At 39.8% G+C, this 26,884-nt stretch overlaps 3 protein-coding genes, 1 long non-coding RNA gene and 1 pseudogene across 4 annotated transcripts; 4 read left to right on the forward strand and 1 right to left on the reverse strand.

The window, feature by feature from the left end:
* Nucleotides 1-2,318: 2,318 nt before the first annotated feature.
* On the forward strand, nucleotides 2,319-4,499 carry LOC126587767 (protein JINGUBANG-like). The gene has a single exon (XM_050252838.1). The coding sequence runs from the start codon at nucleotides 2,457-2,459 to the stop codon at nucleotides 3,897-3,899; it is 1,443 nt and encodes a 480-aa protein (XP_050108795.1). The 5' UTR covers nucleotides 2,319-2,456; the 3' UTR covers nucleotides 3,900-4,499.
* Nucleotides 4,500-7,159: 2,660 nt separating this feature from the next.
* LOC126587765 (extra-large guanine nucleotide-binding protein 1-like) lies at nucleotides 7,160-12,999 on the forward strand. The gene is made up of 8 exons (XM_050252837.1): nucleotides 7,160-8,735; nucleotides 8,844-8,981; nucleotides 9,071-9,175; nucleotides 9,270-9,437; nucleotides 10,030-10,213; nucleotides 11,091-11,332; nucleotides 11,560-11,723; nucleotides 12,227-12,999. The coding sequence occupies exons 1-8, from the start codon at nucleotides 7,587-7,589 to the stop codon at nucleotides 12,804-12,806; spliced, it is 2,730 nt and encodes a 909-aa protein (XP_050108794.1). The 5' UTR covers nucleotides 7,160-7,586; the 3' UTR covers nucleotides 12,807-12,999.
* A 5,400-nt stretch (nucleotides 13,000-18,399) lies between these two features.
* LOC126588101 (small nucleolar RNA R71) lies at nucleotides 18,400-18,506 on the reverse strand (annotated as a pseudogene).
* A 3,917-nt stretch (nucleotides 18,507-22,423) lies between these two features.
* On the forward strand, nucleotides 22,424-23,423 carry LOC126587774 (uncharacterized). The gene is made up of 3 exons (XR_007611221.1): nucleotides 22,424-22,661; nucleotides 22,746-22,843; nucleotides 23,019-23,423. It is a non-coding gene; the product is annotated as an uncharacterized LOC126587774 (long non-coding RNA).
* Nucleotides 23,424-25,314: 1,891 nt separating this feature from the next.
* LOC126587768 (uncharacterized) lies at nucleotides 25,315-26,504 on the forward strand. The gene is made up of 2 exons (XM_050252839.1): nucleotides 25,315-25,630; nucleotides 25,711-26,504. Exons 1-2 carry the CDS (start codon nucleotides 25,403-25,405, stop codon nucleotides 26,362-26,364), a joined length of 882 nt encoding a protein of 293 aa, XP_050108796.1. The 5' UTR covers nucleotides 25,315-25,402; the 3' UTR covers nucleotides 26,365-26,504.
* The last annotated feature ends 380 nt before the right edge of the window (nucleotides 26,505-26,884 follow it).

The following is a 26,884-nucleotide window of genomic DNA, read 5'->3' on the forward strand; positions in this document are numbered from 1 at the left end:
ACTTAAAAAATAAAATTTTCCACCACTTATATAAAAACACGTAATGTACCCCATGTTCCGGTTACAATGAAAAATTCCTACTCACTCTCCTCGCTGCAAAACCCAAACAAAGGATAAGGCAAAGCTTCCCCTTTTGGTCAGTCTAGAAGAAGCCTTTGGGTTGCCAGAAGAAGAAGAAAAACGCAACAAAAAACACGGAATCGCGACTTCGTCGCCCTTGCGAATTGTCGCCAGAGCTGGAGCCCGATCCCTTCGAAGACTGTGATCGATCGAGGTAGGGAAGCGGTGATTCGTTGGTGACGACAGCGGAGTGGAAAAAGATGCTGGTGCTGACTCCGTTATCGACGTTGAGGGCACGTGCCGGGCAGGGAAAGAACAAAGTGTCGGGTTAGAAATTTTGCCTAAGCTTGCTCGTTCGAGCCAACCCTCCGTCACCCCCTACGTCTCTGGAAGAAAATTGGACAATTGTTGGCTAATGTCAACATGATGTCAGATCGATCTCAGGCACAGGGTCGGGCAACAATTGCCTGATTGGGTAGTTCGGCACAAATGAACACATCGATTGCCTTACTATTAGGGCTGGGCTGGAGCATCTTTTTTCAATTTGTGGGCAATAATTGCCCAATTGCATTGGTAGTTAGGGTTGGGCTGGAGCTGCGCTTAGGAACTCTCTTTTTCTCACATTTTTTATCGTTTTATTGGGAGTGAATTGATAATTATTTTGTTTTACGTTTATACTTTTTGTTCATTTTATTGGAAACTATAATAACTTTTGGTAATTGTTTTCCGTTTTTAGTTTTCAAAAAAGTTAGTTTTGCGGTCTGAGCATGGTTTCTTTTGTATGAGGACGCTCCAAACATTACTTAATTAGGGAACTCTTCTCAATAATTATTTCTTTGTTTTTTATTCAATAACATTATTACATCGCTTTCTCTAAACATAACACAGTGGAAATTGAGTGCCATAAAATTGGAAGCTTCTACTAGCTTTGCTATTGTTGTACTACGAGACAAGTAATTTGAGAACAAAGCATATATATAAGAATTCATACTTTAACACAGAATTTGACCCCAAACTCTAAAAATTAAACGTGAAATATATCGAACCACAATAAAATGTTTGCGTTTACTTAATTTGCACAGTAGACTCAATATATAAAATGAAACGCAGCTAACAGATCTTTATACTTTGGGACACGATCTTTTGAAGTTGTTTTCACTAATTTCTTGTTTGCCACTAAATCGCCTTTGGCCATCCAAGTGAAGGAAGCAATAATTAAGCATCTGATCGCAGTGGAAATTGGCACAAGTTGTGAACATATAAAACACTAAACCCTACACTAATTTTAGCGAATATTCAAACTTAATTAACCCCATTTACTGTTAAGAAAATTCAATTCTTTTATTATCCATAATATATGAAAAACAATTTGCATGTGCATGCAGAGAACTTAAAAGCCTCCACTTACGAAACATAAAGGAAACGGTGTCGTGTTAACCCAAGAAACGTAAATCCTTGACCAACTCGAAAGTCAAATTAAACGTTGGATATGTGCAGTAAAACCTCCGAGCATGAAAACGCTTTCACATCGGCATACAAATTGTAATAACAATCCACACGCATGCTAAAAAAACCCGTGTCGTGTTTCCCCCAATAAAAAAGTGTGAACATTATTCTCCATTACGAGAAAATCATAGCAATTGCTCCAAAAATTGTAATTCAATTGGAGTAATGGTTTTAGACTAAATTTATGACGATTGGTCTCGTAGCTTATTAAAACATCCAGATATATATAATCTTGTACGTTAACTTCATCAAAATTATGTCAAAATGAGTCATGTTAGATTGACCATTGCTACATTTGGTTAAGTTGAGAGACTATTACTCCAATTAGATTAAAGTTGATGAATTATATTTCTCATTTGGTTTTTTATATTGGCCCCTTAATCAGCCTCATTTGCGTGACACATGACTCATTTTGAAGAAAATTATAACATAGTTGACGCAATGAACTATAATTGTACGTTTTGATAAGTTAATGAATCAATGATCATAAATTTTTAGTTAAGAAGACATTGCTTGAACTGTGTTGAACTTGAAGGGATAATTCCTGCAATTTTCCCGTCCATTAATCTCCAATCCATCCAGCGATTCAACCAAATTCAGCTTTTTCGTTTTAAATTACCGGCACACCCGGTTTCCCGGTACAAAACAACCACGTATCATCCCAACACGTGGCACCAACCCTACCCACCAATCTTTCCTTTCCCTTCGTATTTATATATGCTCCCTTACTCCTCTCCCACCTTTCCAAATCACTATTAACAAAAACTTTCCATCATTCTGTTAATTTCATCAAGAATTTTCCGTCAAAATCCTCTCAATTTTCTCGCACTCAATCCATATTCAAATTCCATTTTGTTCTTTTTCTTCACGTTTTCTCATTAGAATTGTAAATGAGAAACGAAAGAGGAGGAGGCACCATGGTAGCAGAACGCAATGTCCCCCACCACCACAGGCCGAAATTCGGAGCCCTTTTGCATTCCTCCGACCCGTCCTTGACGTCTCCGACAAGCACCAACGAGACCAACAATAACTACAACAGCCACCATAATGATTACTCAACACGGCGTAGCAGTGCCTCGGCGACAAGTCCTCGGTACTACGACAATAGTACCCAAGGCGGCAGCAGCACCGAGGGTTCACCCTATGTCATGTCCCCATGGAACCCTGCGACGGCGTCACCCTACAATAAGTCCCCGTGGATAACGCCGTCGTCGTTGAATCCGCTGGACGAGAACTTCCCTTTAAACGGACTCATTGGATCATTAGTCCGGGAAGAAGGCCACATATATTCGCTGGCTGTCAAAGGAGACTTGCTCTATACCGGGTCGGATAGCAGGAACATTCGTGTCTGGAAGAACTTGAAGGATTTTACGGGTTTCAAATCGAAGAGCGGGTTGATCAAAGCCATCGTAACTTCCGGCGAGAGGATATTCACCGGTCATCAGGATGGTAAGATCCGAGTCTGGAAGCTTTCCGAGAAAAATCCAAGCAATTACAGACGGGTTGGGAGCTTGCCAACTATGAAAGATTTTATTCGGAGTTCCATGAAGCCGAAAAACTACGTGGAGGTCCGGAGACACCGCAGCGTTGTTCGAATCAGACACTTCGATGCAGTGTCTTGCATGAGCATGAACGAAGAACAAGGGCTTCTTTATTCAGGGTCGTGGGATAAGTCTTTCAAGGTTTGGAGAATTGCTGATTCCAAATGCTTGGAGTCGGTCGCAGCTCACGAGGACGCAGTAAACAGTGTCGTCGTGGGTTTCGAGTCATTGGTGTTCACCGGCTCGGCGGACGGGACTGTGAAGGTGTGGAGGAGGGAGTTGCAAGGGAAGGGAACTTCGCATGTGTTGGTTCAGACGTTGTTGAAGCAAGAGAACGCGGTGACGGCATTGGCAGTGAACAAGGAGGCCGCGGTTGTCTATTGTGGATCATCAAATGGGTTGGTCAATTATTGGGAGCGCGCGAAGCACTTGTCCCATGGCGGAGTTTTGCGCGGCCATAAACTTGCCGTGCTGTGCTTGTCCTCAGCGGGAAACTTGGTTTTCAGCGGATCCGCGGACAAGAACATTTGCATATGGAGGAGGGAAGAAGGTGGGGCGCACACCTGCTTGTCTGTCTTGACAGGCCACACAGGACCCGTCAAATGCTTAACCGTGGTGGAAGATCACGGCTCCGAGAACAAGGCAGGTCAGGGTTGGGTGTTGTACAGTGGCAGCCTTGACCGGTCCGTAAAGGTGTGGCGCGTGTCCGAGGACGCTCCGGACTTGAGGCAAATACGGGCGTCGGTGAAGGACGCTTCGATAAGGCAGGAAGCCGCTCGGCTCCACTATTGACAAATCCGGAGAGTCTTGGGAAGAAAATATCGTAGAGTTTGCTCTAACACGACGGTCCTTGAACGAGCGTGTAGCACACGCGCAGTCTGTTCTGGTGGTAGTCTCGCCGACAAAGCGCCAAAACGTCTAGATGAATTAAGCGGGAGGGCACCGTCCAGACCAGGCGGACCACCAGATTTTGCTTTCAAACGAAGCCTTGGAAAAAAGGGTTTTGCAAGTAAATGCAAGATACTATGAATGTGAGAGTCTGAGATAATATGTAGATATCGTTCATGCCAAAAAAAAAAAAAACCAGCATGTATAAGGTCCCAAAGGCTATGTATTATTTGCATGGCCTAATGCAGTTTTATGAAAGCACATGCAGATGGACCGACTATAAACTCCTTAGCATATTATTCTGGGAGATTAGTTAGCTAGCTTTGTTGCCACAATTATAGGGCTTTTTCCCTATTATTAATTTGGCCAGATACAACTCTATATATACACGAGTATGACTACAGAGTAAATGTATTTACGTTCTCATGTATTTACGTTTGTAAATTCAATCTTTTGACTTGAATTATAAGCTACCAAAAGCTAGCCAGCAATTTGAATTAACAAGTCCTTGATTGGTGCTCATTTCAAAAGTCATAACTACAGTCTACATATCACATTGTCACATAAATCTTATTTCAAAACATAAAAATATATTTGTCTTTCAATTATTACATACCCCAAAATAAGAAGCTAGTGAAAAAAAAAACACATTAGGACTACAAATATCAAATGTTTAAGGATATGCAAAATGAAGGAAGTTTTTTTTTCAAGGTTGTGGAGCCATTGTTTAAGTGACGATGTAGCCAGGAGGGTTCAGAGGATTTTAAAAATCTAAACAACGATGTAAGTATTGTCTAAGTGTAGAGGATGCAATCATGAGCGTTTATATATTCTTTCACCTTTTTCAACTTGTACATTAATCATAATGTACTTTTGTTTATTTTGAAATCCCCTAAAAACACTGTTCATAGGGTTTGTAGGTTTTTAAAATTCAAACTACGATATACTCATTGCCACATCGTAGAGAATGCAATCACAAGCGTTTACATATTTTTTTTTCACATTTTTCATACTTGTAATGAATTATTATGAATTTCTAAATGTGCTTTGGTATTTTTAATGTGATCGGAAATTTTTAATCCCTTATGTGAGATTAAGTACTATGGCTATTGTGGTAACTTGTAAGTTTTTTTCTTGTAAGGTTTTTTTTTAGTAGTTTAAAATTATCAAACATCTGAACGGGTTGAAACGAGTTACCTGCGTGTAAACCCGTTAAGAAACCATTATTAACGATGGGTGACTTGATAATAACCAATCGTGGTAACCCGAAACTCATTATTTTCCTATCATTTTTGTGTCATGTTAACGAGTCGTGTGAGAAATTATCAGGTATAGTACTAAAGAATCAGGTGGTGTTTGGGCTTATTTTAGACCAAGAGGAGCAAGAGATGTTGGGCTATGGGGGCCTGCTTTAAAGATGATGGATTGGACTTTTAGGCTATAATTAGAACATAATCTTGAATGCGCATGATAAAAGCATGCATGCACCCAAATCCAAACCCAATGAAAAAAAATCTCTTGCACGTACTGATAAAAATAGAAAAGTAATGCTAGGTAAATCAATTTTTAGACTGTATTTGTAAATTATGTGATATATCACAAATAAAAAAATAAGTTCGTTAATTAATGTTTTAATAATAATCCAATCATCGACAGCCACGTCATATGATTTCCAAAATTTATTCTAAATAATTGGTCTCTCTAGCATTACCCAAAACAGAAATGGTTTGCTCATTGTAAGACTTAGCCCATGCCCCTATCCCTTGGTGTAGATACTATCGTTTATTAAAAAAAAAAAATAGAAATGGTCACCTACGCATTTGTGATGTGCGCATGGTTTGCACATGATCCATGTTGACGACATATCTCTATTTTATTGACAATATAATGACGAGACACTATGTATGTGCTATAAAAATGATGAGATATGTTGTCAATACACTATCTACCTGTGTCATATGCAAACTATGCACAACCCATGAGTACGGGTGAGCAAACCTCACGATAAATATATTGAACTAGAAAAAAAACATAAAAGCCCACTAACTGTAGGCAGATTTAGATTTTATAAGTCGAGAGAAATTTAAATGTGCTTATCTACCCGGTTTCCTTCAAAATTTTCTTCTAGGTGCTTGCATGATACAATAATACTCATTAAAAAGGTGAAGAATGTGTAAGAATCATACGATGTAATAATGGTATGACCTCATTAAAACTTTGCATGAACTTTTAACCCCGCAAAAATGTTGTTTCAAGTGTTAAGTGAGTAATCAAAATTTCAGGTGCATTAGAAGCTCTCTATTCAAATTCCCACTAGATAATCTATAGATTTTCTTGACTCTCCACCGACCAATTGAAAACTTTGAGAGTCCAAAGAAAATTTCTGGATGCTCCTCTCCTCCTATGACTGATTATTAGAAGATTAATTCAACAAACAACTTAATTATTAAACCACGTTATTATTTTTGTTGGGAATTTTAGGTATTAAATTTATTGAGTGGTCTCTCACCCATTTTGTCTGTCTCCTTTATTAAGCCACAAATCAAACATTCCTTCCTTGGTGCACTAAGGTTGGTTTGACATTGCTGAAATTATTTTAAAAGTAGCTTTTTGAAAAAGCTAGAGTTAAAATTGTGTTTGGTAAATGAAAAAAGAGTTCTTTTTGTCAAAATCAAAGTTCCAAAACAACAAAAAGCAGAAGCAGCTTTACTCATACTTTTGAAAACAACGTTTTTCTTCACTTCACCTCAACCCCAAAATATGCATTTCTTTTTTCCATAAAAAGAATTGTTCTTCCTAATCCTAATGGGGGCATAAAATTATAGAAAAAAATATTAACAACTAGATATTACTTAATGATATTTGTTAAATTTTATAAAGTTAGATTAGTTAGTAAAAGGAAAATTTAGCACATTAAACGGGTACGCGTTTCTAAGTTGACCGACAAAATTGCAGCTCCGCCGGAGCTCACCGCGTCAATAATTATTCCATCATTCCATGCACCAATAAGGGACAGAAAGTGATCGTACGGACATATCAGAGGGACGAAAATACCCCTTCCACAACCAGAAAGATGTCGTTTTCGACGAAAACAAGGGAGGACTAGATTTACTTGTGTATATGTAATTGCAGGGAACCACACCCTCTCAGTTTGAAGACTCGGCCTTCCATTTGTTGTTGTGTAGTGTGGCGATTTGCTTCTCTTGTTGTTTCTGTGAGAAATTCTTAGCAATTTCGTGGCATCCGTGACATCACCGCGTGGAGAAAAATGGCAAGTCAACGATTAAGTCTTCCTCCAAGTCTGCATCTCTATACTTGCGACTTCCATCAGAGAGTTTCTGTGTTTTTTGTTATTTTGCTTCTTTGTTTTGGGCAGCGTGAGGAGGTTGTTGGAGGGTTTTACCTCAAATTTCCAGACCTTTCCTTTGATGGGTTTGTGAAAATTTTGAATTTTGCTTCCTGGGTTTTGTTTATTCCTCGTTTGGCTTCGTGGGTTTTCGAATTAAAGGGTTAAGATGGTGGGTTTTTGATATTTGTTTGTTATGTTGTTGGAATTGCTGGTTTTTTGGTGAATTTTTTTTTACCTCTGGTATGGCGTGTGTGATGAGAAAATTGAGTTCTGCTATGGCCGCTTCTGGTGGGGGCGGCGGCGTCGATCCCGTAGATTTTAGCACGGAGTTGGAGTTTTCGTTTGCCGATGAATACAAGGGTCCTCCGGTAGGTTATGTTATCCCAAATGCAGTTCCGGTTGATATTCACCACATCCCAACTGCTGCTCCGGTTTCTTCAGGCTCTCTCTTGAACAATTCGTCCCTCCCTGTTATTCAACCGATTGCGAAATCTAACAAGAAACCGAAAAAAGAGTCGAAACTTGCAATTGAAGCAAAGTTTGGAAAGGAAATTGTTTCTTCCGATTCAGTAACTCCTGCTGAATTGGAAATTAGCAAAGGCGAAAAGGGTGTGTCGACTTTATCAGATAAAGTCGAAAGCTCTGGGGATTTGGCGTTTTCTGGCAGTCTGTCTGGAAGTTCAAAGGGTGTGCTTGAACTACCTGATGATGGTCCAGAAGCTCAAGGTTTTCAGAATGATATGAGCCCCGGTGATTGGGGTTCATCAGAGTCTGGTTCGAGTTCACAGAGTCTTTCCTCTGAGGTTTTTTCTGGTAGAGAGGAAGCTGATGCGGATGAAATTCCTCACCATGTCAAAAGACCATCAGCTGTGACATTCCGTGATCCTGACTCGAATGACATTGTTCAGGAAGAAGAGTATGATCTTTCTGATGGGGAAGAAGATGTGCAAGTGAGGCCTACAGTTGAGAGAAATGGGAAGAAAGGGTCGTGCTATCGATGTGGGAAAGGAAACAGACTCACGGAGAAGGAGGTTTGCATTGTTTGTGGTGCTAAGTATTGCTATAATTGTGTGCTGAGAGCAATGGGGTCAATGCCGGAAGGAAGAAAATGTATTACTTGCATTAGTTTTGAAATTGACGAGTCAAGGCGAAGGAAGCTGGGCAAGTGTTCTAGGATGCTCAAGCGGCTTCTCACTAAATCGGAAGTTGAACTGATAATGAAAGCCGAGATATCTTGCCAAGCAAATCAACTGCCAGGCAATCTTATTTTTGTGAACGACGAACATCTATCGCAGGAAGAGCTGGTTCGATTGCAAAGTTGCCGAAACCCGCCAAAAAAGTTAAAACCAGGATGCTATTGGTATGATAAAGTATCTGGTTTTTGGGGAAAGGTAAAAATTGAATTCAGCTCAACTTTTAAATCAGCTTGTTAATAATAGAACTCTATATTGTTGTAACTTGCACTACAATGTGATGATGTTTCTGCTTGAAATGAACAGGAAGGGCATAGGCCTTGCCAAATAATTAGCCCTCACTTGAATGTGCGAGGTCACATAAGGCAAAATGCTAGTAACGGGGATACAAATATATTGATAAACGGTCGGGAGATCACTAAGTTAGAGGCCTTCATGCTGAAGGTTTTTATACTGGACTCATTCAAGTTCATTGGTCTATTATAAGCTTTGAAAAAACACATCGTTTGATGTTTTTTGTTGGAATTATGCAGTTGGCTGGAGTGCCATGTGAAGGAAATCTTCACTACTGGGTGAGTGCAGATGGGTCGTATCAGGAAGAAGGAATGAAGCAAGTAAAAGGAAAGATATGGGACAAGGTTTGTACGCATGTGATATGCAATAAGTTGAGTGCCTTTCCTAATCAATCTTATGCGTCAAGCATCCCTTAACTGTGAAGTTACTTCTCTACAGACTACAATAAAGCTGGTTTGTAACATCTTGTCTTTGCCAATTCCTTCTGATTCTGCAAATCTTTCGACAGAAGAAGTGAACACCCAGAATACCTTTGAAGAGAAAATGCTTAACAAAATTGTTCTAGTTGGACATCATAAATCTGGTACAAGCACTATATTTAAACAGGTAAGACATTTTGAGGAGGGAATGACCCAATTACCGATTTCTTAATATCATTAAGCTCATAACCTAATTGGTGCATTTCCTATTTCATAGCTTCAGGGTCAGTAAAAATTATTAATTCTACAAAGCTTTAGATGATAGTAATCATTGGTGAAACTTGACAGATGAACTAGAATTGACAGAACTTGAAGTTTTCAAAAAACATTTCCTGATTTATTTTGTATATTTATACCTGTAAAAAGTTGACTCTGCATGCACATCGGAAATGTGTAACCATATATATATGTTTGTATATTTCTGAATGCACTACCGCGTAATGTGCATGTAATTATGTATGGTGCATCCTCTCAGCAGCAGTGTTCTATTGAATAATCAACAAGTGCAAACATGCACACAGATAACTAAACATGACTCGTTCTTCTTTTACCGCAAGTGACTCATTGTTTTCTTTTTCCCATCCATATCAGTAATAGGAACCAATGTTCTATTTCGGTAAAGTTTTCGACTGAGTTCAATAAACTGTTTGAAGGAACTGCGATATTTATTCCAAATGATGCGTGCATTTCTTCTGACAATAAGTACTTACTTATTTTAGGCCAAGATTTTGTACAATGTTCCTTTCTCTGAAGATGAACGGCAAAGTATTAAGTTGATGATACAGAGCAGATTGTACAGTTATCTCGGTATACTGCTTGAAGGACGTGAGTGGTTTGAAGAAGAAAGTTTGATTGAGAAGAGAAAAGGAAAAGGACACCTTCTGGATGAACCAGGCCCGTCAGGTACAAATAAATTGATTCCTTGTTTTCTCCACTCCATATGCTTATGATCTGGCCTTTTTAAATCAATTTGTAATTATTTTTTGGTTTGGATAAGAAACACAATTTGTATTACATAAAGAGGAAGATGGTTACCCAGCATGTGGAAAAAGGCTAACATCAATTTTTCCGTCTTCACATAATTATAGCCCTATAAAAAATTATTTTTAAATGACTAGTGTTAGGCCATACTCATATACCATCTCTAACAAAGGGGGTTAAACATAGCCCTCTCAATAGTTTATTAGTTTTAAGTTTATACTTTAAATTTATTGGATAATTTAGGTAAAATTACCGTAAGATGTTTTCAAATCTAGCCATTGAGTTTGAAGCAATGATTGCAACTAAGAAGCTGGGTCCCAAAAAAGGGGCTTAGTGAGGGGCTACATTTAGGCAGCCTGATGCCTCTTTGGCTAAATAATGGCCGGGTGGACTCTATAGAATTATAGCCTAGACATTGGTTGGAGATGAATTTTTGGACACATCAGGTCATCTTTTTGCTCTTGGACGTTTAGCCCTCTCCATTGGGGACAGCCTTATTATCGGAGGTAGTGCTTTCTAGATGTTGGTTTTACAAACTGAAACATTTGCTTGGTATTTACACCTCAATATTTATTGGAATAACAGATCGTTCCTTTTAGATAACATTTTGTGCTTTTCTCGTGGATTACTCTCTTAATTTCCTGTCAAGTTGATGTATCTTTCTATTATTTGATTGTATTATTGGTTGGGTTATAAGTAACATATTAAACATCAAGTTATATGCTTGCCTTTTGTATGAATTTGTTGCTATCAGTATTGTCATGATGGAGTCGTGCCTGAAGTTATTCAGTTTACACAGGAAATACAAGCCAGCTTGACGATAAAACGAAATATTCCATTGGTCCAAGACTGAAAGCTTTTTCTGATTGGCTCCTCAAATCTATGGTATCTGGTAATCTGGAAGCCATATTTCCAGCAGCTACTCGTGAATATGCACCATTTGTTGAGGATTTGTGGAAGGATCCTGCTATTCAAGCCACATACGACCGGAGGAATGAAATACAAACGCTGCCCAGACCAGCTGCATATTTTCTTAATCGGGTGAGATCATGCTCTGTGTTCCTTGCCCTTTAGTTTTAGCCAATTCACACTCTCAAAGTGCTTCTGCTCTTTTGGTTTTGAGTTTTCAATTACTTGATGGGCCAGATGCTCAGAATGTTTCTTTAGATCTTGTGGATAAATTTGGATATTAACATGGAACGTGGATAATACGCTATCTCTAAATTTTATGCGTGTTACTCGATTCTAATGCTTATTCTTCTGAGCAGGCCGTTGAGATTTCAAGGACAGATTATGAGCCCTCAGACATGGACATCTTGTATGCTGAGGGAATCACCTCATCCAATAGCCTTACGAGCATGGAATTTTCGATTCCCCCATCAGCAGGAAACAGCAATCTGGACCCTCCTTATCAGCATGACCCTTCGTTAAGGTTAGGTTTCGTGATTCATGCTTGAGCAACAATTGCATTAATCTTTCTTCATTGAGTTAGCCAATATCTTGCTTAATATTGCTGATTAAATTTAGTGTCGACATGCTTTGCCCAATGGATAGAAATTGGTATGCAGTTTTATATTAGTTATAACTAGGAGAAGTCGTTAAGATGAAACTTTTATAATACATACACCATAATCAGTGGAATTTTATGAAGGGAAACAAAGGTAAGGAATATAACTGTTTGAGGCTAAACGAGCGATAAGTTACTTGAAAATTAATTTCATTTCCAAGATATGATCTTGAATTCGAAGTTTTAAGCCGGTCCTTTTTTGTTTCAGTTTCTTAATTGCTGAAACGTTGACTAGTATTATGACTATATTAAAAAGGAAAACTTGAGCAATTTTATTTCATGTTTTGGGAAACAGGGTATCAAAGTATCATAAGGGGCAGTGTGATAATTCAGTGTTTTAAAAAGCATTGGCATCGGTTTCTTCGCAGGTACCAACTAATTAGAGTGCATCAGAGCAGCCTTGGAGGAAACTGCAAGTTGGTCGAGATGTTTGAAGATGTTAATATGGTCGCATTTTGTGTTTCATTGACAGACTACGATGAGTTTTATACAGATGTTAATGGGGTTTCCATAAACAAGATGATGGCAAGTAAGCAGCTATTTGAAAATATTGTTACTCATCGGGCCTTTGACCAAAAAAACTTCCTTCTGATACTCAACAAGTTTGATCTTCTGGAAGAAAAGATTGACGAAGTCCCTCTCACTCGATGCGAATGGTTTAATGATTTCAATCCAGTACCCAGCCAGAATCCCAGCAGTAGCCACAATAACAGCAATAACCCCACGTTGGCTCACCGAGCCTTTCAGTATATTGCAGTGAAGTTCAAAAGGCTCTTTCATTCTCTAACAGATAGGAAGTTGTTTGTTTCACTGGTTACAGCGCTAGAGTCTGATACTGTAGATGAAGCTCTTAGATATGCTAGTGAGATTCTAAAATTGGAAGAAGAGGTACCCAGATTAATTAACGAGTTCTCTTCTGCTAGCATCGAGGCCAGTTCTTCTGCTTAAATGTCTTTTTGTAAATGCAACCATTTCTGTTGTGCAAATTGTTCATATTTTTGCACTCGGGAACACAGATACATAGTGAGAGAATAGAGATCATATTCTTTTCAATTTTTGTATTTTATTACTCCTCGTAACATATGTAGAAGTTGTGGCCATGGAAGATTTAATGAAGCAAAACAAAGTAATTTCTTTCCTATTTGTGTTTTTATGTGTTATATATTGTCTTATTTATTTCGTTTTTTGTTATTTTGCAATACTATCAAGTTGATGTATTTTTTTATTTAGTTTTCGGTTATATTATTGAAGAAAAGTAAGCAGCAAAGTACATAGAAAAAACTGAAAGCAACAAAAATTGAGGGTGACGAAGGATTACGTGAGCTAAACTACACGTAAAGGCTTGGTCATTTGCTTAGCAAAGCAAGTCAAAACTGCGCGCTGCATATCTGCGTGCATGCACCACCCAGAAAAGATGAACCACGAAGACCGATAAGACTGCAATACAAGAAACGCCATACCAAAGCAACGAGCGGAAGCACCAGTAAAGAACCATTCACCAAAACTCAGCAAGAAGCAAAGATAGTGAGAAAAAAAGTCTTGCATCTTCCAAAATCTGAATCTTCACAGCTGATGCCCTTAGTAGTCAGTGCTGATTTGATGGTCTTGATCACTGTTAGAGTAGTGGTAGCAGAAGTAGTCAACTTTCGAGAAGAAACAACACAAACATTGGGAGGGTATTGTTGAATTAACCCCAAAGCAAAAAACCACAGCACGGCGACATTAATCAATAGAGTACTTGTAGTGGGTGCAATGGAAGTGGCAAATACACACATCTGAAAGGATATTATTCTCAGGACTTCCTCATCTTTGTAGCACAAGTAGCCATCTTCTTCAAACACTTCCAATACTGCTTTCTTCATCTTTACCTCCAATGGCGTGATACCTTCCCCAGACCTTGATGAGCAGCCAGCATCTTCATCAGCCAATACCTCCGTATAGACTTTTGGTATATCTTCACTGCTGCCATCCAGTGGCATTACCAGGTGGACTCCGCAGCTTTTATAGCGGGTAATCATTTACCAAGAAGGTCAAAATTGAAATGCACTCTGCACGTAAGAGGTGGCTGTGTTGGACGCTTCACTTCCTTCAGCTCCGTTAACACTTGACACAACGGAAAATAGTACAACCACACCAGCTGACTCTAACTCAGTTGGACAAGTCCATCCAAATAAACATTTATGCGTCTCCATGTTCCAAAATGTTTGGCAATTTTGAAATTCTTGCCAAGGATACGCAATCACTGACATCTACATGTCCTACCTTCAGTGGAAGTTTTGGAATTTCCTCAAGCCTGTTGCATCCATGCAAGCTTAGAATCCTCAAGCTGACAAATTTGATAATGCATTCGGGAAGACTTAACAAAATTACTTCCCGATACATCAAGTTTGAATAACGTAGACACACAATCAAGAGTAGCAAGGAAATTCATTTTTGATAAACTGCCTCCCTGGACGTTTAATTGCTCAAGATTGGGAAGCGCTTTATGTAACTGTCATGTGAAATCCTTGTGCTAGTCGGACGCACCAAAGGAAGTGGTTGTACACTACATGAAACTTCAGACTTCACCTTATTTGGTAATGTAACGAGTTTCGGGCATCCACATAAATGAAGACCTTTTCGATGTTGCAACACATAAATGCTTAATGGCAGATCTGTAAGGTTTTCACACTCACTTAAACACAACTGTTCAAGACTACTGAGATATCCAATTGATGATGGCAACTCTTTTATGTCAGTGCAGGATAGGTCCAAGCATGTTTAGAGTTCCATCTTTTCCACAATTTCCGGGAAAGTCTCGAGCCTTCCACAATCAGTAGCATCCCTTAAGACTCAAGTGGACAAGCTTTCCGAGGAATCCAACGGAAGAATGAACCTCAACTAACCTTGTATAGAAGTCTAGATTCAAGTCCTCTAAGTTTCCAGAGAAATTTGGGATTTTTGTTAGGAATTTGCACCTCTCCAAGTTGATAGATGTCAGATTTTTATAAACCCTATGATACAAACGATAAAAAGAAGATCAAACAAGATAACCATATAAAAAAATACTAACCAAGCCTAATTAGTTAAAAAAAAAAAAAACTCTTGAAAATAAGACGAAAAATAATTTTAAATACCATGAATCCCCCTCCAAGTTCTGACAAGCAACTACGAGGCATAGACATTTGAACAAGTTTCTTGGGGTTAAAATTGGATGGCAAAGCTTGTAACGGACATTCAGGCCACCGTAGGAACCTCAACTCATTGGGGAGAGAATCCAAGTAATCTCCAGAAAGGAACCGAATCCCCTCTGGGCCCAAAGGAACTGAGCCCACTCATCAAATGATCCGAGCCATTGAAATTTGATCCAACAGTTACAAACAAGGGGGCCCTCTAAAAGTTATAATAATTGTAGCCGTTTACCAAGCTCTGATATTGGAGTTGATCCTTGAGCTCAGTTCCTTTGGGTCCAGAGGGGATCCGATTCCCTCCAGAAAATCTTGTATTCGAACTCATGAAAATGTTATGATGCCAAATGGCATCATCAAAATGTGCCAAGTGTATGGCTGAGATGGATAGTTTCTAAGTTTGTTAGTCAGTTGTTATAGGTTTCTTAGTTAGCAAGTTAGACAGTTAGCATAAATAGGAATGAACAGTAAGAGAAAGATTGTTGTGTAATCATAACTTTAAGGTTCTCGCGCTAAGGTTGCTGATGGTGATTTTTACCACTTGTAAAACAAGGGTTAAACCATAGAAAATTCTTGCAAGAGAACAAATGTTTATAGTATAGAATGGCTCAAGCAAGGTCGATCTCCTCAGTGACTGATATAAACAATTTACGAGTTTTTGTGTATTTAACTTATTTAACTCTAAGAACTACACTAATTTGACGAAACTAAATACTACTGGATGTGACTTAAACAAATATCTAAAATGGGAATTGGCTTATAGGAATAGTGATCCAACTAAACAAAACAAGTAAATATATAAACTCAAGATAAGATAAATGATTGAAGAAAAATAGATTGACAATATGCTAGAGTTCAACCTTTTACCAACAACACTCCTACGTAGCTCGTCCAATTGCTTAAGTAATCGAAAACATATATGCTTTGAAGGTTGGGTTTTCCTTGTGTATATTTTACTTGTGACATTCAAGTTAAAACGCATACCACTACATGCAATTTATCCATGACATTTGGATTAAATATAAACATGAATGATTCATTAATCTTGATGAAAATCCTTTTGTTAAACCATGTAATCCCTAAGAGTATGATATTTACCTTAGGAGAAATTACAATCCTCAATCACAAGAAGCATAACCAATTTTAACGTGACATTCGTTCAAAATTGCATCCAATGACTTTTCTAAGCATCCTAATGGTGATCAATCATCAAGACACATAGATAGTTTAATTTAGAGATTGAAAATATCAAGGCAAGCATGTAACAACACTTAAGCAGTTGAAAGAGAAATCTACGTAATCATGTTGCGGCTCATGGCCTCACTCTAGCGAAAAGAAATTAGTTACACATAATTATTTGAATACATAAGAAATTATCCATGAAGAATCAAAGAAAGAGACAACCCTTTTTTACAAGGAGGTTATCTCCTAATGCTCTCCGATCCTCCTTCCATGTGGAGATGCGGCTCCCTTATTTTTCTGCTATGTTACTCTCCCTTCTTTTGCTCTCTGCCGTCCGCCCTTTCCTTTAATCTCCGCCGTGCTTTCCCTCTATGGTTCTAATCCTTTGCTCTCTGCCCTTCTCCTTTGTCTTGCCATGTGTTGCCTTAAACAAAAGGCAATGATTTTTCAAAGCACCAATGCCACAAGTGGAAGACAAGCCTCATCCCACTTCCTAGTGCTCCACTTTATCCTCACTCCCCCACTTTGCTTTCTGATTTCTTTTTCAAACACCACCCGTGGAGACAAGCTCCACTTCCAATTCTTTTGTTTGTTTTTATTATTTCATTTTCTCCTTTTTGCTTGAAATTGATCCTAAAGAAAATTTAACTGCACACTAACACAAGGTAAGGTAAAATGCAACCATTTTAACACTAAAACATCACAAAGACTTTAGAAATGGATGGTATAAATGCATGAAATATATGAGTGATCAAATACCCCCAAACTTACATTTTTGCTAGTCCTCTAGCAAAACAAAACATAAAACAAAACCACTCAACTAAGACTAGACTCAACAACTTAGTAGCCAACTTCTCAATTTCGATTTTAGAGATAAGTGCTAACCATGAAACAAACAGCCAAGAACTAAGCAACAAGAGCTCAAAACATCATCCAATAGTTAACCAAATTTCCTTCAAACAAAACGTTGAAATGTCATGTGTGAGCTAGCCATGTCAATGCAATTCCAAGCTCCTTTAAATCATCATATGCAAACATGTGAGCTTCTCACAAGACATACGATCATTCACTCATAAGTTTTGGTTAATGTGTTTCACTCAAGTGATCTCATTGTACATGCCGCCATATGCTTGCTTGTCCACCTAACTCGCTATCAATATTTAAGTAATACCTTAGATCAATAGGACTTTATTACGGTTGTAATGGGGCTAAAGGTGATAGGCTAATGAAAGAAAGGATATGGAAATAAAAAATATTGAGAAAGTACACTTTAGTTGTTTTCCAACACCTCAATATCACACCACCTCAAATTGAAAGCAAAATAATAAAACCTCGAGCACCTGTTACTCCCCAAATTCAACTTCAAAAGGAAATTTATACTCTGCAAACACATTTTCAACAAATCAACACTCTCCAATTTTTTTTTTCTTTTTTCAAATTTTTTTTTAAAGAAACAAATCTGCAAAGCTATGCATAAATCTGCAAAAGCTACATCACCCATCAAATTCACATTTCATTGTAATACACATGCTCCATCCATCTTTCTACATAAATGAAACCCCCAAGAGCACAACCCATGTAATACTTTCTCAAAACAATAAGGAATCGATTTCTGTGTATGGGCTCAACTCCAATATCAGAGCTTGGTAAAGAGATGTGGCTAACAAAGAAATGGCTTAGTTAAAGGCTCAATGGGCTACTATGGACACACATAGCATATAAGGTAGGCATGAAAGGCTCAAACGATCCAAAGATGGCCTATATCACTTCCAAGTTATTACATGAATTGATGAATGAGACGAGAAGTATAAAGCAAGTTCTAGAGATACATGTACAGTGAGATCATACACACAAGAAGGAATGAGATTGATGCATAATGGTTCAATCATGTATAGGCTCAAAAACTCACAAGGTTTACATAATCTCACATGATTCACATATGAAACGTTAAATCATGCTCAAGTTTCACATTGACAAGACTAGGCACATTTATTTTTCAAGTTGATTGCTACAATTCAAACTTTTCCTTTGCAAGGATTAAGTGAAGATCAATTGCGGATGAGGTGTTTTCCATATACTATGAAGGACAAGGCTAAGCAATGACTATGTCTTAGACACCCATATCACTTGCAACATGGGAAGCAATTTATAATAAGTTTGTTGGAAAATTTTATTAGCATCAGAAGATTATTGAACTCAGGAGTAAGATCGCCACTTTTGCCCAGATGGAGGGTGAGCTACCCCATGAAGCTTAGGAACGCTTTAAAATGCTTCTAATCCAATGTCCTCACTATCATTATCCTTTAGAATTAGCATCAGTTTTTCTATGATGGATTAACTCAAGCCTATTAGGCTACTGTTGATAATGATGTAGGTGGTGCCATGGGTGGAAAGACTGTACAACAAACTTGTGAGCTATATTAGATGTGTTGATGCACAAAATCAGCGAAGACTTTGGTACAACAGAAAGTGTCAGGTTTTGTGACCTTCGCTTGGTTGCTTCGGTCACTAGTGAGGATAAGTACGTAAATGAATAGAGACAGAGAAGCAAACACAGGATGTACGTGGTTCACCCAGATTGGCTACGTCCACGGAGTAGAGGAGTTCTTATTAGTAGTGAAGGGCTTACACAAGTACAAAGGATCAAGCTCTCAATTTAGTGAGTTATTGTGAATGATTTAACCCAAATGGCATTAGGCCATATTGTGGGGGAATGACCCCTATTTATAGAAAAACTTGTAGCTTTGTCACATTGACATGTGTCATGTTATGATTGGTTCTTGATGTCGACACGTGCTGCGCTCTGATTGGCTTCTAATCTTGACACGTGTCGAGTAGTGATTGGCCTCCTGGTCGGAGGGGAACTCTTCTGGGTCCTTGACAGTATAGCGTTGGCCGGTGCTCGGTAGTTTCGGGATTGGTCAAGTATGGTACAAACAGTGCTCCCCTAAGTTCCCGAGTGAGGGAAACTCCTCGGTTGGGGACTTGCAAGATCCAATCCCTTGAGTAATCACGAAACTTCTAAGTACCGAAGTGTGGTCTGATCTTCATCTGCCCTTCTCTGGAAGTACCTTTCCTCCATCCGGGAATGGTGTATTTAGCTGATGAAGATGCACAAGGTAATGTATCAATTTCACTTTGAAGCTTACTTGTAGTTTCGGGCTTGGTCAAGTGCGATACAAACCCTATAGTAGGAGTCCCCCAAGTCGCCGAGCTAGGAGATCTGCCGAAAGAGGTGACAGACAAGGTAAGCAGTCAAACTTCCAAGTAAGCAACCCAGGATCAGAGGTTTGACTTCGGCTTCCGGTTGATTGTTCTCCTTCTCCTTGTCTCTTATTCAACTGCCAGGATAAGGAGAAGCAAATGGATAAGAGATGATATGAGATACTTTTGCTTTTGAAGAAGTAACTTTCCACAGGCTTATTCTTGAACTGTGCTGGAGGGTTTTCTGGTGCCCTTCAGAGTATAAGGCCGACTCAAAAATTTGAGGGTCAAAACAAGTCCATCAAATCTAGAGTACGTTCGACCTTGATGATATGGGATACTTTTGCTGTTGACGGAATAATGAATGTGGTATGGAAAGGTGTCGTGCTGTAGTGATCTGTTTCAGCTCACCGTTGAACCTTCTGCTTCAATCTTTTGCATGGCAGAAGTGGTGTGCAACCTTTGCATTTAAATGGTCCTTCAGAACATTCCTTCATAGTGACTCATCCACGCTTGGCAGCTTCAGTGTAAAAAGCCAATATCTGATCAACTGTCATGAGGTATTTGCCGGTGGAATTCGTGACCTTGACAGCAGTTGAGGATGAGTACTCGAGAGCAATGCTAAGTAAGCAACTAGGCAAAGGCTCCAGGCAGTCAGTTCCAAATTGGAGGTTTGATTTCAGGTTCCGACTGACTGCTCTCTTTCTCCTTGTCCTGCAGGTGTGGACAAGGACAAAGACAAAGACAGGGAGAAAGCATGATATGGGATACTCTTGCTTTCGACCCTGATGATATGAGATACTCTTGTTCTTGGTGTGGCTTATTTGCTGAGGTATTATCGGGGGGAAATAAAGCTGAGTATTTCGAGAGGTTATGTTGAGGGTGCCTTTTCGAATGCGAGAAAGGGTTGAGCATTTTTGCAGGTTTGCCTGTCCGTTGAGGAGGGAGGTCAATGTATATAGGGATTTCCCAATAACAAGTAGTAATGCTATTCCTTTACCCTTCTTGGTCACAGCAATGTAGTGGGAGCTGCCAGCTTCACGTGTTTTAATTTTGTCAGAGCACTTTGAAAAAGTGGTATGTGGTATCTGGAAAGCTGATATTACGTGTGAAGATTACAGACAAGCTTTATCTAAGGAAATCTGGCTCTCGAAGTTCTGAGAGTTGTGCCTCTTCGGTTTTCGAACAAGCAATCCCGTCGAGGATCTGACTCTCGAGATTCGGAAAGCGGTGCTACTCCGGTTTTTGAGAAAGTAATTATGTTGGGAGTCTTTTCTCGAATGTGAGTAAAGGTTGGACGTTCTTGCCAACCTGTCTTGCCGCAAAACACGGAGGTCGACACACATAGGGACTTTCCAGTTGTCAAGCAGTGGTGCTGTTCCTTTACCCTTATGGGTAATAGTAGGGTAGCTGGAACTTCGAAATTCTCGTGCCTAAACTTTGTCAGAGATCTTTGACAAAGTTATATGTGGTACCCGAGGAGTTGATGGTGCATATGGAGAGCGGTGATTGAACAGTAAGATTCACGTGCTTTCTACTTCACCAGAAATCTTCGACAGATTGCCCGTAATTTCCGCAAAGCTGAGTGTGCATGTGACAGGTGCTGACGAGGCTGAAAAAGCAGGTGCTTCTTCGATTTCTGAGATCGGCCCTCGTGGTCTCTGAGCAGCCCAGCTTTTGAGAAAGCAAACGCCTCTTCGATTTCTGAAGCTCCGTCGAGTGCAGATTTTTATAGAGGCTGGCATTAAGTTCCACAGCACACTTGAATCTCTACCAGTAGAAGCTCATTTCTTGCACTTCTAAGATCTTGATTTGTCTGACCTCTTCCCTCTTCAACACATTTGAAAATGTCTGGACCCTCCGACCGTCGTTTTGACTTGAACCTTGGAGAAGAGACAGCCACGCCTTCTCCAGACAACATATGGCGCCCATCCTTCATATCCCCTACTGGTCCTCTTACCGTTGGGGATTCTGTGATGAAGAATGATATGACCGCTGCAGTGGTGGCCAGGAACCTTCTCACTCCCAAAGATAACAGACTACTTTCCAAACGGTCTGATGAGTTGGCTGTTAAGGACTCTCTGGCTCTTAGTGTTCAGTGTGCAGGTTCTGTGTCTAATATGGCCCAACGCCTATTTGCTATAACCCGCCAAGTTGAATCATTGGCTGCTGAAGTGATGAGTCTCAAACAGGAGATTAGAGGGCTCAAGCATGAGAATAAGCAGTTGCACCGGCTCGCCCATGACTATGCTACAAACATGAAGAGGAAGCTTGACCAGATGAAGGAATCTGATGGTAAGGTTTTACTTGATCATCAGCGGTTTGTGGGTTTGTTCCAAAGGCATTTATTGCCTTCGTCCTCTGGGGCTGTACCTGGTAATGAAGCTTCAAATGATAAACCTCCAATGCCTCCTCCTTCTGGGGTTTTGTCAAGTACTGAGGCTCCGGATAACCACCCTCCGGTGCTTTCTCTTTCTGGGGCTCTACTGACTGCTGAGACTTCCCCTAAGCAACCTTTGTGAAGGCTCCCTTTTGTTTGTTTATTTTGACTCATGTATATGTACATATTTGTGGCTTATCGAAAATATTAATAAATAAGTTTTGCTTCATTTCAACATATTGTGTTAAATACACCAAAGCCTTCTTCATAAAGTTCTTTGAATTTTTGCTTCTGTTGAAACCTGTATTGTTGAAGCTTTGTGAGTGAAGCATGTAGTTTGAGGTAGTGTTCCCTTAATTTCCCGAGTGAGGAAAACTTCTCGGTTGGAGACTTGAAAAATCCAAGTCATTGAGTGGTTGTGAGACTGCCGAGTATCAAGGTGCAGTAGCATATGGTGGGAGTCCCCCAAGTCTTCAGGCGAAGAGAGTTGCCGAATGAGGTGTCTAGCTAGTAGTCAATGTCATGAGTAGGAAAACTTCACTTGTTTCTTTTCGAAGTGGTAACCCAGGGCTCTTTCTTCATATATTGTTTTTTTGTCATGATTTTGGAGGATGGGTGTATTCGACTCCAATGAGGGGTAGGGTATGACTCATTATCATGTGCCATGATTTTGTCTTCCTTTAGCTTTTCTTTTGCTTTGCTTTACCATTTTTGCTTTCCTTTAGTCTGCCTTTAGCTTTTCTTCAATATAACACCATTTTCTGTGGCTCAGATCGAAAAACCATCTTCATGAAAGTTGTTCCTTAGCTCGTGAACTACAACATATCCGAATTGGAGATCCATCGGAGCAGTACAACTCCAGAAATTCAGGTATGATGAGTGATTGCTCGTCATTTGTATATCAACGCGTCAGACTTGTTGTGAGCTTCAAAAACTCCATTTTCTCTTGCTCAGATCAACATACTTTCTTCATCAAAGTTGTTCCTTAACTTGTGAACTACAACATATACAAAATTGAGATCCCTCGGAGCTGTATAACTCAAGAAATTCAGGTATGATGAATGACTGGTTATTATTTTTCTGTCAACCCGTCAGATTTGTTGTGAGCTTCGAAACTCCATTTTCTATTGTTCAGATCAGCATGCTTTCTTCATTGAAGTTGTTCCTCATCGTTTCTTTCATAACATATCAAAAATTCAGAATGAACTAATGGTTAAATATTTCCAGATCTTCGAAACATCACAGCAGCTTCGAAATCTGCAAGAATCCGACTGTCATGTTTGGAGCTTCAACACTTTAATTTCCGTCACTCAAACAGAAATGGTTCCTTCTTGAAAGTTGTTCATATGCTCAAAAACTATAGGGTGTCCAAAATTCAGCTCCATTGGAGAAGAGCAGAGGTTGCAGAAATTTGATAGATGAAAGGAGGCGGAAGAGGGAGAGAGAGAAAAAGTCTCTTGGGTTGGATTTCTATTTTGGGGCAGATTCCAATTTTTGTAGCACCTTCATTATTGATGAATTGCTTGTACTTTTGTCCATTAAGAAACCTGGGACTTTGGCTTGTTGTTGGATCTATTATAATATGTTTGGGAACATATATAAGTGAATAAATAAGAAGGAAGATTTTGGGCCCTTGTGGGTGTAAAACAAAAAATGTTTATGTTTACCCAAGTGTTTTTGTACAAGTTCAAGGGCATCTTGGGTTTTGTGAACAAAATTTGTTTATTTGGAGCAAGGTTTTGTGTTGAAGCTTTGTAGGTGAAGCTTTGGTGTTGAAGCTTTCTAGGTGAAGCTTTGATGGTGAAGCTTTGTAGATGAAGCTTTGTAGATGAAGCTTTCTAGGTGAAGCTTTGATGGTGAAGCTTTGATGGTGAAAGTATGTAGAGGGAGCTTTCTAGGTGAAGCTTTTTTAGGTGAAGCTTTTGGGGTGAAGTTTTTTGGGTGAAGCTTTGTGGGTGAAGCTTTTTAGGTGAAGCTTTGTGGGTGAAGCTTTTTAGGTGAAGCTTTTTGGATGAAGCTTTTTGGGTGAAGTTTTGGAGGTGAAGCTTTTCGGGTGAAGCTTTTTGGATGAAGCTGTTTTTTTTTTTTTTTTTTTTTTTTTTTTTTTTTTTTGGCGCTTGACACGGTCTTCATTTGCTTGTTTTGTAGTGACTGTGGAAGACGGATTGCTTTCTGATTGAGAAGGGTTCCAGCATCGCTTTGCACCATCTTCATGTGGGTAATATAGGAACTTCCTTATGTTTTGATCATGCATGTAGTGATAGAATTTGTTTCTTCTTATTGTAGATGTCAGAGCCTGGAAGTTCTAGTGATGAGCGCTCTTCTAGCTTTAGCTCTAAGTCTGAGTTTGCAATGTCGGAGTCTTCAGGGTCTTTGTTAGAGTCCTGTACTAGAGAAACATTGGATGATCTTCCCAACCGTCAAACTTTAGCTATTGCTAGTTCTTCCTCCATGGCGTTGGGTGAGGGGGTTGTTTTTGATGCCATACCCATAGTTCGCTCTGAGTTCACAGCAGACCATCTAAAGAATAACTTGTTAGATAATGAGAAGCAGGTTGAGGCGCTAAGGCAGTCATGTAATATCCCTCGTAGTGTAGGGATACGTTTGGTACATGATGAAGAATGGCCTTCTGAGCCTCCCCAGGGTCATGTTATGTTCTACACCCAGATATTACTGACTTTAGGGGTGAGACTACCTTTACATCCGTGGTTGCAAAAGATGTTATCTTTGATCGGATATGCACCTGGGCAACTCAATCCTGGTTTCTGGGATACTTTGATTGGATTTTATATCATTTGGATGGAGTGTGGGTTGTGTGAGCCTTCCTTCCATCAGTGGCGTTACTGTTACAAGATGCGCCCAGCAAAATCATGCACTGGTTATGCCGAGTGTGCATGTCGGAGTGAGAGAGAGCGTATTGTGTATGGTAAGAAAAAGGCATACTACACATGGAAAAATCGTTGGTGCTTTCTGTATAATGATTGGGAGTATGATAAGGGTGTCACGCCTGAGCGACGTGTGCTTACTCACTTCCAGACTGTAGGTTGTAACGTATCAACCGTTCGTACTATTTGCTATTTGTTGTGGTCTTTTCTTGCTTCTAACACTTTGCTTCATGTAGTGACGCGGGGCACCATCAAACTGTTTGGGCAGGAGCTATCTGACATAGAGAAGGTGTTGAGGGTGCCCAAAGAGGATAGACACTTAAGCAAGCTACGACCCTTATTTCGTCGGTATGGTTTCCAACCCTTAGTTTCCGAGAGCCAGGGACGATCGAGTAAGTTGTATCCTTCATGTAAACTTTGCTCTTTTCCTTACTTTATTTGGAAAGTTGTATTTCTTATTTTGATTTTCCTTATGCAGTGGAGAAGGTAAGCAAGAAAACAGGGACTAGCACCCATAAAAGGAAAGCACCAGTGTTAGTTCCTTCGGAAGACATCCTACCGCATAAGAAAATTCATAAGTTCTGAGGGGAACCATCCGTTAGACCTAAGTCCCAAGATGGGGTCCTTAAGGGGCCTGCCTTTAGGAAGACTGAAGTCGAGGCCGTTGAAAATGCTGCTGCCGTAGTTGCAGGAGAAGGGAGCCGACTGTTGCCTCATCCTCTTACTATGGAGCACACTGTCCAGGAAAGTGATCCTGGTTCCCGCCATGAGGGGAAAGGCAAGGAAAGAGCTGGCAGTGTCCCGTGGAAGGACTTGAGGGTTGCCACGCGGCCAAAGGATTTTGGGGATATCAACAATTGCTTGGCAGGGCGTCGATTCGCCTTCGATGAGCTCGGAGAGCCCTTAGCTAAGGATGAATCGGATTGCGACCGGATGTTGAAGCTGTCTTCATATGTGAGTGTTACTTTGTCATTTCCTTACTTTTTCCTCTTTATTATCATTATTTAGGTAGTGATGATCGTCTTGCCATGCAGGTCATGGCCGAGTATCACGACAGACTGCAAGAGGTTGAGCGGTACAAGGCAAAACTGAAGGAGAATAAGCAGCTTGTGGACGAGGCCCGAAGGAATAAGGGACTTTTGACTCAGGCTCTCCAACTGAAGGACGAAACCATGGAGAGCTTGAAAAGGCGAAATGGTGAGAACCTAAGGCTTAAGAAATTGCTTGAGGCAACTAAAAAACAGTTGGAGGTAGCTACCTTGGAGGTATCCAAGGTTAGGGGAGAATTGGATGGTGCCTTAGTTGAGATTTCTGAACTGGAGAAGAGCATTCCAACTGAAAGGGAGGCTGCTGTGCAAGAATACTTAAGTTCTTCGACCTTTCATCTTGCTATTAAACCCTACTGTGCTCAAGAAGCTCGCTTTGAAAAAAGGAAATGGATGGCCGTCCTTGATCGTTATGATGATGAGAGCATTCTTCGAAAATACCACGAAGATATAGATGAGCATCATCGAAAGGGCGAGACATTTGTCCTTGCTGTTGATCCTAGCAGCGAAGATGAGTCTGATAATGAAGGTAGTGCTGATGCACAGACTCAGCATGGTGAAGAGGATCTTGGGGATGCAGAGGATGATGGTAGGACGCGGAGTGATACTGCCAGGGGTTCGGCTTCAGATGAGAATGAATAGCAGTGTCTTTACTATCTGCATGTATTCTGGATGTAGTAGTCTGATGTGTGTATAACATGTGCCCATGTTATAAGCTTGAGAGTTTTGGATTTTAGGTGTTTATGAGTGTTTGCACTATTATTAATGCATGTTTGGCTATGTATGAATAGATCCATTGTTTGGATATAAGCCATTGTTTGGTTGTTCCTTTCTTTGTATAGTCTTGTCGACACATACTTAGATTTTGTTTCGTGTTGGATATATCTGCTTTGAGGTTTCAACACTTGAGTGTTCCATTGCTAGGAATGTAAAAGAGTGAGGGCTGAGTTGGCTAAATTACCTCTTTATTGAATTCATTGCCAAATGGCCTTCATTACATAGGATGCCGAACGGCTATAGCTCAACACTTGTACATCGTGAGTCTATTTGTAGTAGTACTTCAAGTGATCAGCGTTCCATGGATGGCCAAGGGTCTTGCCATCGGAGCTTCTAAGTGTGTAAGAGCCAGGGCGACTGATGCCAATGACTTCATACGGTCCAT

Source organism: Malus sylvestris, chromosome 10, assembly GCF_916048215.2.
Source record: "Malus sylvestris chromosome 10, drMalSylv7.2, whole genome shotgun sequence".
NCBI lineage: Eukaryota > Viridiplantae > Streptophyta > Magnoliopsida > Rosales > Rosaceae > Malus > Malus sylvestris.

What these genes read in the sequence shown, in the direction of transcription:
- LOC126587767 (XM_050252838.1), top strand. Translation starts at nt 2,457, where the DNA reads ATGAGAAACGAAAGAGGAGGAGGCACCATGGTAGCAGAACGCAATGTC.
- LOC126587765 (XM_050252837.1), top strand. Translation starts at nt 7,587, where the DNA reads ATGGCGTGTGTGATGAGAAAATTGAGTTCTGCTATGGCCGCTTCTGGT. An exon ending in TAGAGGCCTTCATGCTGAAG is followed by an intron (nt 8,982 to 9,070) that starts GTTTTTATACTG and finishes GGAATTATGCAG; the next exon opens with TTGGCTGGAGTGCCATGTGA. An exon ending in CTGCATATTTTCTTAATCGG is followed by an intron (nt 11,333 to 11,559) that starts GTGAGATCATGC and finishes TCTTCTGAGCAG; the next exon opens with GCCGTTGAGATTTCAAGGAC.
- LOC126587768 (XM_050252839.1), top strand. Translation starts at nt 25,403, where the DNA reads ATGGAGCACACTGTCCAGGAAAGTGATCCTGGTTCCCGCCATGAGGGG. An exon ending in TGTTGAAGCTGTCTTCATAT is followed by an intron (nt 25,631 to 25,710) that starts GTGAGTGTTACT and finishes CTTGCCATGCAG; the next exon opens with GTCATGGCCGAGTATCACGA.